Below are 12,813 nucleotides of genomic sequence, written 5' to 3' on the forward strand. Positions count from 1 at the left end.
AAAGTCCGAATGGAGGCTCTATATGGCAATGCCCTAGTGTCTCCCAAAAGGATGAAATAGAGAAGTCAATAAACTGAATATTTTCTTTAAAAAAAAAAAGGAGGTCAGTTTCATTAGGTACGTAAACGTGAAAGTCAAAGCTACACAACCATATCAGCATCCTCATCTCCCACAGGGCCCGTTGCTTGGTTTGGATGCAGACGTAGCTGCGTCTTTTGCCGCAATTGCGTCTTCTGCTAATGCCGCGGATGATTTTCACAAAACAGACGCACACGTGCAGCGTCTTGAGAAAGCACAGTTTTATCACTATGAGATGCACCAATCAAAACTTGCACCAGCCCTGTGGCAGGTGCAGTTTCTCTGTCCTAGCATGGCCTCCAGTGAGAGGGGTTCAGTGTTTTTGGGCGCAGACATTTTTAGTGGCACGCCAGTGCCACCTTAGCCAACCCGGTAACCCCACTAAAATTCACAAACCACACGTCAGATTCTGCACTACGTCTGAGCGCTTGCAATCAGGACTCTTGCGCAGGCTTAAAACATCGGCCAGGTGCAGCATCGACTTAGAATCAGGCCCACAAAATAGCCCACTTTACGACTAACACTGGTCCTGAATGGACCATACCATACCATTTCTAACCAGAAAAATATCCATGGTTACAACAACAGGCACAGGAAAACTTTTTTCGCATACATGTTCAACTTACTCTCTAGGGATGGGTCATGGCCGTGTAACTGCTGAGGCTGAGCTGACTGTTGATTAGGTGCTTGAGGTGGCATCTGCTGAGGCATCTGGCCTAGCTGCTGTGGGGTCGGATTTTGCATTTGCCGCTGCTGCAAACGCTGAAAGTGTTGTTGTTGGAGCTGCTGTTGCATTTGATGGAGATTGTGTTTCTGCTGCTGAGCCTGTTGACTTTGAAGTGGAGGCTGTTGAATTGCTGTCTGCTGGATCTGCGGCTGCTGCAATGCCACTTGCTGAATTTGCGATTGTTTCAGCGTTTGCTGTTGAATTTGCGATGGCTGCTGTTGAAGAGCGGTTTGTTGAATCTGTTGTTGCTGTTGCAGTGTTTGCTGCTGAATTTGCTGTTGCTGAAGCAGAGACTGCTGCTGCATTTGCTGCTGTTTAAGATGTTGCTGCTGAAGCTGTAGAGACTGTTGTTGCTGTAATTGCTGTTGAGTAAGAGTCTGCTGTTGCAGCATCTGTGATGGGATTTGATGCTGCTGATGGCCCTGCGTCTGAATTTGATGTTGCAGCTGAATATTGTGTGGTTGAATTTGATGTTGCTGTAGTTGATGTGGCTGCTGAAGTGATTGTGGTTGTACATGATGCGGTTGCTGTGGTAGTTGTGCCTGAAGCTGATGCGATTGCTGAGATTGTGCTTGATGCTGCTGAATGGCCTGAGGCTGGACCGGTTGTTGAATGGTCTGTGACTGAATTTGTTGCTGTTGTAAAGTCTGGGTTTGCTGCTGTTGTTGCAGTGTATGAGACGTAATTTGCTGCTGTAGAGCGTGAGGTTGAATTTGCTGTTGCTGAAGAACATGTTGCTGAAGTTGCTGCTTTTGCTGCAGAGACAAATGCTGTATATTCTGTTGCTGAAGCTGCTGTATGCCTTGTTGAATATTCTGCTGCAAAGCCTGATTCTGTTGCTGCAGTGCCTGTTGCTGCTGTATAGCTGGCTGAAGGGCCTGTTGCTGCTGAATGCTTGTTTGAAGGTTCTGCTGCTGCTGAAGTGTCTGTTGCTGTATAGTTTGTTGTTGCTGCTGTAATGTCTGTTGCTGTGAAGGAGTCTGTTGACGCTGAAGAATTTGCTGTATATTCTGTTGCTGCTGAAGATGCTGCTGCTGTTGTTGCAGCTGTTGAAGCTGTTGCTGCAATGCATGCTGCTGTTGGAGATGCTGCATTGTTTGCTGTTGTGGACGATGTAGCTGTTGTTGTGAGAACTGTAGTTGAGTGAAGTGGTGCGGTTGGTTCACTTGTGAAAACTGATGTGGTGGAAAAACTTGCTGGGTAATTTGTTGTTGTTGTTGCTGCTGCTGCAGTTGCATAAGTTGCTGAGGCTGAAGCTGCACCAGAGAATGGTGTTGTTGTGGCGTCTGATGGGATTGCGGTTGTAACAAATGTTGTGTTTCGGATTTCACTTGATTAAACAACATAGTGTTTGGATGCCCTTGCTGGGAATGATTACCTTGCTGTTCTAAACTCTTGGTGGAGGCAGACAGGGTTTGCAAAAGCTAAAAACAGAATAAAATAAAAATGGATTACAAAATGACTCTGTTAAGATATTATACTATACAAGCAAAAACACATTTATTGAACATAATAAATGGACTTGCCAGTTTAACACACTTTCCTACAAAAGTGTGTTAAACTGGAATACAGACCTGGATACACAGACATTCAATGTTCAAGAACCCACTTCTACAGAATCTGGGGCATTTCTAGGCAATAATATAAATGGTATATTTAAAAGTGTTTATAATGTTCATCTTTCATTATCTCAAAAGTAGAATAAACTTGCCCATCTTTTACTACTTCCCACAACAAGTCACATTTATTTCCTGTTTGTGAAAGTGCGGTTGTAGCCAACGCTAATCTCCCAGACTTACAATATGCAGATAAATTGTCGACCCAAAGACAAGTAAATTATAAAGCCAGGTGTTTATGTAACAAAAACCCCACATAATATAAATTAAATGCATAAAAACTTACATGTGCTACATTTGATGGTCTGTTAATCTGCTGTATGTCAGCACTGTTTGTAATGTTCCTAAGTGTCCTTGCTGCTGGACTACGAAAAGCCATTATATCTGGTCTTTCTGAACCTGTTGTTCCAGGGACTGATGTAAGCAAATTACTTCGGGCTTCAGGTGGCAAAATATTCCCTGGCACAGGTGGAACATTTGCACACAAATTAATCAGTCCCGAATCTTTGCCCTGGGGAAGCCTTCGCTTTGCAGTAGTCATCTGTGGGACCTCTGCTGGGGTCCAGTTCAAATTTCTTTCTTGTTTTTCAGGCGAGGAGTCAGAGGAGTCGTCAAACATCAGTTCCTCTTTAATTTTTGATGCACTGTTGCGCTTTGGTGAAAACTCATGGTTAAGAAAAGGAGATCCTTCACGCGATGTAATTGGACTAGATTTAGAGGAGTATCTGTCATCATCTGCGCTGGCATTTTGCGAATCCTGATCTTCATTTTCTACCTCTTCATCTTCCTCCTCCTCCTCTTCTTCATACACTATAAGCCGTGGGTGATAAGGTGCTTCATCTTTTCTGGTCTTCCCGGATACCGAGTCCAACACCCAGTCTGGTGTGACGATCTTAATGTTCTCACGTTGATAAGCATATTCATACTTTGTCTAAGGACGACAATAGAAATAATCACACTGACATTTATTGTAGGAAAACAAAGGGAGACTACAGCATTACTGATTTTTTGTGGGATTAATTATATTTTGTTAACACAAACTTTAGTTCTTATATTAAGCCACTGCAGTTTGTATGACTTGTTGTCGTTTGCCAGCTAATAATGGTTGCCATCATTAAATGCAAGGTAAATAGTGATATAAAAATTTGTGATTTCACAGATGGTCCTTACCCCTTTTGGCTCAGGAACAATTAAATGAGAACACTTTTTATTAAGACTCAGCTGACAGTCGCCACCGTAAAACGTTATTAGTGCCCAGAGAGCACTGCGGTCATCAGGTGACACCTGAATGTAGAAAGCAGAAACAAGGCGTGCAAGGTTTTAACAGCAGAAAAATAAAGACCCGGAGGGTGTATGTGATAAAAGATTCATGGGTACCATGACAGTATTTTGACAAAAAAAGGCAAGAGTGTGGGAGTAAAGTTAGATACACACTATGCAATTATTGGCCCAATTTGCCAATAATCGGGTGATCGGCCTGTTTTTGTATGCAGTGTGTAGGCATGAGGGTTTCGCCGATAAAACAGGCAAAAAGATGGCCACAAATGGTCAGACTTGGCAGAAGATATTTGCCAATAGGTCCTGATATTGTGCAGTGTTTGAGAATTCCTGATAATGTGCCATTCACTTTTTCATCATCCTCCTTGTGGGCAGACCTATACAAATTATTGATCCACAAGCCAGAAAATCAGCAGCTTTTTCATTTAAATTGTATAATATGTACCGCAAATATCGGGACCTTCCACTGGCAGAAAAATTGTGTAGATTGTCGTTTTGTCGAGAAAAATTGCATAGTGTGTAGCTATCTTAAGGCAACTTCTTTACAGCCCACCCCCCTAATCCCTCCAACCCTGCCTGCACCTCAAGCTGCAAAGTTATACAGTACAGGTATCAGATACATTCAAATATGCATACACGTATAGGTGCACAATTAATAAACACTTTCAAACATATCAACATACCTGCGAAAGGCAAGCGGTCACACCAAAAAATATCTGACCAGACTCCGGAGAAAAACCATTTTCCCTAATTATTTACATTAAGGAAAAATTTGAAAACATGTATAAGAACAGTTTTTTTTTTTTTTTTTTTTAAAGAAGAAACCTAAAAGTGTTTCCACATAAAAGGGTGGCTCAATAAGTAAGGTAACAAGACCTCTCATAAGTGTAATGTTCTCTATTTCATTCTAATTTCCAGCCAGGCCAGAGCATGTAGACCGCTGTTTCCGCTCACGGCCATTAGACTGTGCCTCATATCAGTCATACCGTCCTGATATCAGTTGTAAAATGGCGGGGCTGGCGCAAACATTGTCATACACTGAGGAGCGTAGCGTGATCAGATTTATGAGTCTTCTGCATCAACAGCTGAATTTCATCGCCAACTTGTCGAGGTGTATGGTGAGAACGTCATGTCACAGAAACAAGTTTGGTGCACGGCCTTTGAAAACGGCAGTACAGATGTTCAGGATGAGCAGCGATTCGGTCAGCGAAGCAAGTTTACCACATAGGACAATTTGCGCCACTTTGAAGGCCTGATTCAAGAGGACAGACGCATTCGAGTTAGTGACATTGCTGACAAATTGAACATCTCAATGGGTACTGTGCCCATTATCATTGTTGAGCAACTGGGATACAGGAAAAAAAAAAAAAAAAAAAAAAAGTGTTCACGGTGGGTACCGAAGTAACTCACAGAAGTTCACAAAACTAATAGGATGTAATGGTCTCTTGTACACTTGATGTGGTACCATGAGGAGAGAGTGCCGTTCCCGCAGCGTATTGTTACAGCCGATGAAACGTGGGTGCATTTTGTGCCACCTGAGACTAATCAAGCATCCATGACATGGAAGCACGCATCTTCCCCACCTTCAAAGAATTTCAAAACATCTCCATCAGCGAAGGTGGTCATGGCGACCGTGTATTGGAAACAGAAGGGTGTGGTTCTAGTCGATTTCCTCACCAAGGGAGGTACTGTGAACGCTGTCCACAATTGTGACACATTGAGCCGGTTGTGGAGGGCAATTCGTTAAAAAACGACCATGGTTGTTGCGAACAGGCATCATATTGCTACACGATAACTGCAGGCCACACTCGTGAGTTGTTTATGGCACTACCATTGGGAGGTACAGAGATATCCTCCTTACAGCCCTGACCTTGCACAGAGTGATATCCATCTCTTTGTGCCATTGAAAAACCACCAGGGTGGAGGGTGATTTGCAACAAACTGAGAAGTTCAGCAAGCAGTCATGTCCTGGCTTCAGGCGCTTGACACTGATTTCTTCTATGCCGGGATTATGTGGAAATGATGTGGTATTATCTGTACCAAGGCCAAACTATTGATTAAACATATATGTACGAGGTGAATAAATTTACGCAATGAGAGGTTTCCTTATTTACTGAACCACCCTTGTATAATCAACCACCACATTAATTATTCTATACTAAAGCAGTTCTCAGGCACACATTCTAAATATACATTAAAAATTATTAATTATAAACTATTAAGAATACAGCTTGCTTATAAGTAATGTATACCACCCGCCATCCTTAAAAGTGTGCTACTTTAGATCATAAATAAATGCCTATGATTTAAATTAATGTAAACTTGCTCGCTACTTGGCACCTCCCTTCAAGGTATCTCTAATAAGCTTGTTTTTACTACTGATGCCTGTTAGTATAGATCTCTTCTCTGTTTCTTGTGACAACCACATCCTTTGCTTTGATCAGTGTTAAATCATACAAAAACACCAGCACTTTCACGTCAATGTACCTAACACGGTCTGTGTTTTAGGGTGGTATCAGATGGCTGATTTTAAACCTTTATTTTGTTTCTTTGACATACAAAAAAACAAAAACAAAATACAAGTCAGTCTAAAGCTGCCAGAAATTTGCATACCCCTTTGCCACCAAACTTTTACCCTGGGTTTATTGTTCGGGCAACCCGGGTATAGGTTTGGTGTGAAAGGGTCTGAGAAAAATTGCCGTGTCGAGTTACCTGGGAATCTTACTCGGGTAACTGCGAGAGTCGAACCCGGCACCATCCAGGGTGCAATCCGGGTTATCAGACCTGGGTCACACTGAAAACCACTGATTGGAGCTAGTAGGTGCGATGAGATGATGTCATCACGGGTTGGAACCTTGTTTGAAAACCCGGGTCGGACCCAGCATTTTGGTGGAAAAGGGACATCAATGACACATGTAAGTCACACAGTTTTCATGTCACTCTATAGCTGGGATATAGCATTTTTTTGAAACTCGACATTTAACAGTTTCCCATGTATCAGACCAGATAAGCTTAAGAACGTAGCCTTAGGTGGAAGTCAGGGAGTGCTCAATAACTTGATACATAAACTTTCTCCCAGGTAAAGTAATACAGTTCAGTATCAGTCAGAATCAAATCATAACAATACAATCACGTATAAAACAAAACAGGTACAGGACATCAGGCAACGGCTAAAGAACACTTCTATCTTAGCAATTACAGCACACAAGATTTTTTTTCCATTATCCTTTAGGACTTCCAAACTAGAATCATTTAGACCATTGTAAATTCCTGCCATTGAGGGCAACCTCTAGTTTGTGTATAAATAATTTGAAAATTGTTTGCCCCTAGAAATTTGCAGGAGCGCTGGTTTCTTCCAACAGATCCTTGACAGATACACATATATATTTTCTACTTCATAATTAGGAACATAAAACATCTGACTTGTTCTTGAACATATCTATCTGAAAATAATAATTGCATACTGGAACATTGTTCCCATCTGTCCCATCAGAATGACAGGTAATTTCGTTTTACACAAAGATAAATGGTTGCATAACTTAAATTTCACGCTTGTATACATTATTTATAATGCAAAAGACGGTACGAAACTGTTCCAGCAGAGTTTTAGATGTTTACCACAATACTGTACAAGGTTTATTATGTGCCTGGTTTATTACTATAGTGCATGATATTATTTTAGAATAGGGGTCCAGTTTTTGTCTTTTTGCAGCTAGTTTATAAATTATTTCACCCTTATAAATTTTCAAGTGCTGACATATGGGAATTTCAGGATATCCAAAAGCTAAAACAGCAATGTCTTACAGCACCGCTTTACAGAATGCCTTGCAGATCCAAAATTAAAGTGTGGATGACTAGTGATTTTTAAGAGCTCGATAAACTCCCGCTATATAATTTCATTATCTCTTGCTATATTATACCACTACAAAAGGAAAACAAAGTAAAACAGGTCTAGTGTACCTTTCATACAACATATAGGCTTTTACTTTGCTATAGGCTTTCACTCACTGACATTTCCAATATTAAAACAGGGACATCGAAATACCTTTTATTGGCTTAACTGGGCAGATTTGGATTCCAAGCATTCAAATCTGCTTAACTCTCCAACAGACATGTTACAATCTAGAAGATGAAGGGGCTGATGCAGAGTTGAATGTACATCTATTTGTGATAGCGTATTTTGCATGTTTTTGTTCTGTACAAGATGCAAAACCAAGCATATCCAACTAAGGGCAAGCAAGCCAGAGTCATACACAAACCGAACAGGTGTAACTGGGCGTCCTCACTTAGGACGGAATGTACCAAGGCTAAAATGCGTCAAAACTCAGAAAACTGCAATTTTGTCGGTATTCCTATATGTATCAAGCTGCAAAATGTGATAATTTCTGGATCTTGGACCCGTTAGGCACAAAATCTATAGATGGCATTGCCTAAAAGAATGCTTTGGGCTTCTCTTCTCAAGCACGTCGGCTGCCAATGTGCAGATAGGACTCCTGGGTCATAAACCCGGAAGTTCTGTCATCGCAAAGGACAGCCCTTATCGGGAGATGTCCCCTATAACAGGTAGGGTTCCCGTGGGGCGTCGCATGCTGCCCGATTTGGAGTTGCTGAAATGCGCCCTGCCCTTCTGGCGGCGCTCCACTGAAACAGCCATCCCCACCCGTCAGCCGCAGGGTGGCCGGGGAGTTCAGATGAAATAACCACTGGCGAGCCAAGAGCCGCCTTGCCCATCCTAGAAGAAACACTAAGCAGGGACGCAAAATAGTAAATGAATTTAGCACAGTTATATGTTGAAGAAGTTGTATGGATTTTACTATTACATATCCTAAACAATACACTTTTCTTTTTACCAACATACATCACAAATCAATTCTCTAGACTAAGGAAGAAAATGGCGAGGGGGCGAAAAGAAACATGAGACAATTGTACACAGCAAAAACGGTTTTTGATCTGCATCACTGGAGAACTCTGCCTAATCTAATGCTTCTATGCCAATTTCAAGTAAAAAGTCTAAGACGTCCGACATTTATTGTTAAAGGAAAACAGGAACTAAACAAGAACATGAATGTAAAAGCAAAAAAACACAAATCCACTTATAAATGAGAACAGCAATTTAAAGGATACGGAAGACGAGCTCCACATCGAACAGATAATATGACCCACGAGGGCTGTAGAAGAAAAAAGTAATTAGATCTTCTTGCAGAATTCAGAATACATGGTTCACTAAAGTATTACAAAAAGCAACAGCTAGCAATACACCGTAGCACAGGATGTTATTTTAGAAAGTTACAGTGAAAATAAAAAAAAAAAAAAAAATTACCAGCTACCACCATTTACTACTTGTGGTAATTCAAATGTATCATTAAAAATATATTACTGGAGAAGGCAAAAGTGGTTCTGGAGATGTTTTTGTTTCAAGTCCAACTCATATAAAGACATTGGATGACTGATATCAATATAATATGAGCATGTGTCGGACACATTCAGCTTTCCAAGTTGGGATGGCCACTAAGCAATGCAAGTAAGAGACGAGAACATGTTACTATTTATTCCCATTTTCTATCCCACAATTCACACTCTTCTTCACACTGTCTGCCCAGCATTTAGAGGTTGCAAACACAAGGTTCTATAATACTATCTACAGAAGAACTGCACTTACACATTTGTCCTCCTTTCTTCATTGAACCATATTCAGAGTTGGATGCAAACGGAATCACATAACGTCTAAAAAGAGGCGCATTTTTTACAACCTATGCAGAGTTGGCATCATAGGCAACTTTACAACAGTAGCTCCCTAGCCTTCACATACATGGGTGAGATGCGAGTGGATTACGTCTGGAGGTGAAGCTTCACTACAAGTAGTAAAAATCGGTTAAAAAAAAATGGAAACATTACATTTAATGGCCAAATGCTGCAGATAATAAGCGACCAAGGGACTTGGAGCATCTGAAATTTGAAACAAACCAGACGCATGTCCATTTATTTATTATTTTTTTTAATGACAATACGTGTAGATATATGTGCATGCTTCCCCTTCCGCAGAGGAATGTGGAGCATTCTTTATTTGTGGAAATGCAGTGTAAAATTACTTTTAAAACACAGTTTCTGACTTACTGTGTATACATACAGTAAATGGTAGTTTTTAACATTTGCGGCCAGATGCAGTTTTCATCAGTGTGTAACTTAAATCAGGGCTGAAGCTATTTTGAACTTTTCGCTGTCCATTTTAACTGCAATTCACAGTCCCCTATGCAGCAGCTGTGACACTGTTGCATTTTCATCTGACTTTGAATAAGGTCCATTATTATGATTTACACAACAGGCTTACCATTATACAGTTCACGTTTGTATTATTACATGACAAAAAAGTCAACTACTATCAAAACAATATTGATTCATTCATATTGATATTACAAAGCACTTCAGTACATATAAATTCTATAGTACATAAAGCACAGATGGTGTAATGGTTAGCGTTACTGCCTCACAGCAATGAGGTCATGGGTTCAATTCCCACCATGGCCCTAACTGTGTGGAGTTTGGATATTCTCTCTGTGTCTGCATGGGTTTCCTCACACTCTAAAAATATACAGGTAGGTTAATTGGCTCCCAATAAAAAAAATTAACCCTAGTGTATGTGTGTGAGCATGTGGTAGGGAATATAGATTGTAAGCTCCACTGGGGCAGGGACTGATGTGAATGGCCAAATATTCTCTCTAAAGCGCTGCGGAATATGTGTGCGCTATATAAATAACTAGTAATAATAAGAATAATGATGATAATAATAATATTAATAAAGAGATGCTGCACAAATGGAGGCAAATAATAAAAAAACACAAATGTATACAAGAAAATTAGAGTTATGGTAGACTTACCTAGATAACTCCTATTCTTCAAGGTCCATAGGTACCACAGGGATATTATGGTTGGAAGACCAGGCACCAAATAGTTAAAGCTTCTGCTACCAGAATGCCCCGAGTCCTTCCCCATATATACCCCGCCCCTAGCCATAGGACTTCAGTTTAGTTAACAAGCCTCAATGCAGGAGAAGGAAAGAGGAGAAGGAAGAACAATCGTACACCAGAAACACTCTTACATACGATGATGGAATCTGTGACTGAAAGAATATAACCAAATTAAGCCAGGTGCATCAGGGTGGGTACCCAGTGGAACTTATAGACCTCGAAGAAAAAGGGAGTTATCTAGGTAAGACTACCATAACTCTAATTTTCTTCTTCGGGGTCCATAGGGATCCACAGGGATACCATGCGGATGTCCTAAAGAAGATCTCAAACAAAAATAAAAAAAATAAAAAAATGGCAGCTGCTCAATCAATCTGGTAGTACTTTTCAGGTGCATGAAAGGGAGGGGTCATACCAAGTAGAAAAGAGAGGGGGGTTTTAACCCCCTATTGTTCCTCAGCACACTGAATTATACTTGCAACAATATATGAACACTATATGGTAATAGAATTTTAGAGATATTGGTTTCATGCATTTGCAAATACATGGGAAGCTGCTAGGCCATGTCACGGCTTCTCTGTCACTAGCAGTCCCTAACACTATTGGGTTCACGTCCGGGGTGCAGAGCACCCCAAAATAAGTCCAGCCCAGGACCCCCCCAGGGCATCACACAAAAATGGAAAAAGAGTGACAGTGCAGTGTAAAGTATAGATGTGTGCAAGTAGTCATTAAGTGTTGAAAAAGAGGTTAAAATATAAGTGAAAAAATTACATGAATAAAAAACAAACATAAAAGGTGATGTGAAAAAGTAACTGTGTATTAAGTGGTGATGCCTTGAGGGGGCCCAGCCAGAGTAGCCTCGGGGGCCCTACGCCCAAATGCTCACCCCAAATTTAATATATACCAATTATAAGGCCTCATAATAAAGGCACATATATAGTTTGGAAAATGAAAGGCCTCATGATAAAGGCACATACATAAATGCATCCAAATGAGAGCCAGCTTACCTGGGAGTCACCCCATGGAACTCCAACTAGCACTACTAGAACCAGCATACCCTGCTAATGCTGGCTCATTCATGCATGTCATGACCACAAATAAAAAAATGGCAGCTGCTCAATCAATCTGGTAGCACTTTTCAGGTGCATGAAAGGGAGGGGTCATACCAAGTAGAAAAGGGAGGGGGTTTAATCCCCTATTGTTCCTCAGCACACTGAATTATACTTGCAACAATGTATGAACACTATATGCTAATAGAACTTCAGAGATATTGGTTGCATGCATTTGCAAATACATGCAACCAATATCTCTAAAATTCTATTACCATATAGTGTTCATATATTGTTGCAAGTATAATTCAGTGTGCTGAGGAACAATAGGGGGTTAAACCCCCTCCCTTTTCTACTAAAGCAGATCCCCCAGGGTGGGAGACGCTCCTGAGCAGAAAGGAGAACTCGTCGCCCAAAGGAAACATCCTGAAAGGCAAAAGTATCAAAGGCATAAAAACCTAAGTGTGGACAGAAGACCACAACTGTTCAGCAGAGGCACCACGACTAAATGCCCACGATGGCCCTACAGACAGAGTAGAATGTGCTGTCACCGTGCTTGGGACAGGGAGATCAGCCTGTGTGTACCCCTGAAAGATAGTCATGTGTAGCCATCTCGCCAGAGTCTGCTTACTAGCTGGCCATCCTCTTTTGTGAAAACCATATAATATCCTCATTTGTGAAAACCATAATACAAAAAGGAGCATCAGATTTTCTAACAGTTTATACACTCCACATAGATACGGAGAGCACGAACTATATCCAGGGAGGTTTCACCTACCTAAGGTCTGGAGCCTGAAAAGCTGGATCAACAATTCCTTCATACACATGAAAATGGGACACTACCATAGGAAAGTAACCCTCCCTTGTACGAAGATCAGCTTTATCCTGCTGAAAAATGGGGAGTGGCAAGAAAGCGCTGCCAAATCAGAGAATCTGCGTGCAGAAGAAATAGCAACAAGAAAAAGTGTCTTTGCTGTTAACCACTTCAAATCCAAAAGGTTCAAATGGGGAAGTTTGTAGTCCCTTAAGAACCAAAGGCAAATCCCACGGTGCTACCGGTGGAACAAAGGAGGCTGAATTCGCAAAACTCCTTGGAAAAAAAA

General features: G+C 41.0%; 1 protein-coding gene across 2 annotated transcripts in view; it reads right to left on the reverse strand.

The window, feature by feature from the left end:
- PAXIP1 (PAX interacting protein 1) overlaps positions 1-12,813 on the reverse strand; it is a 59,501-nt gene that overhangs the window by 32,031 nt on the left and 14,657 nt on the right. For both annotated transcript variants that reach the window (XM_088450362.1, XM_088450361.1), the window contains 5 exons: positions 8,824-8,867; positions 4,383-4,446; positions 3,592-3,705; positions 2,708-3,352; positions 705-2,229 (listed from right to left, as the gene is read on the reverse strand). In XM_088450362.1, the coding sequence (XP_088306488.1) occupies positions 705-2,229; positions 2,708-3,352; positions 3,592-3,705; positions 4,383-4,446; positions 8,824-8,867 (2,392 nt within the window). The remainder of the gene's footprint in view (positions 1-704; positions 2,230-2,707; positions 3,353-3,591; positions 3,706-4,382; positions 4,447-8,823; positions 8,868-12,813) is intronic.

The sequence above is a fragment of the Taudactylus pleione genome, unplaced genomic scaffold (genome assembly GCF_031769625.1).
Source record: "Taudactylus pleione unplaced genomic scaffold, aTauple2 ptg000517l, whole genome shotgun sequence".
NCBI classification, from domain to species: domain Eukaryota; kingdom Metazoa; phylum Chordata; class Amphibia; order Anura; family Myobatrachidae; genus Taudactylus; species Taudactylus pleione.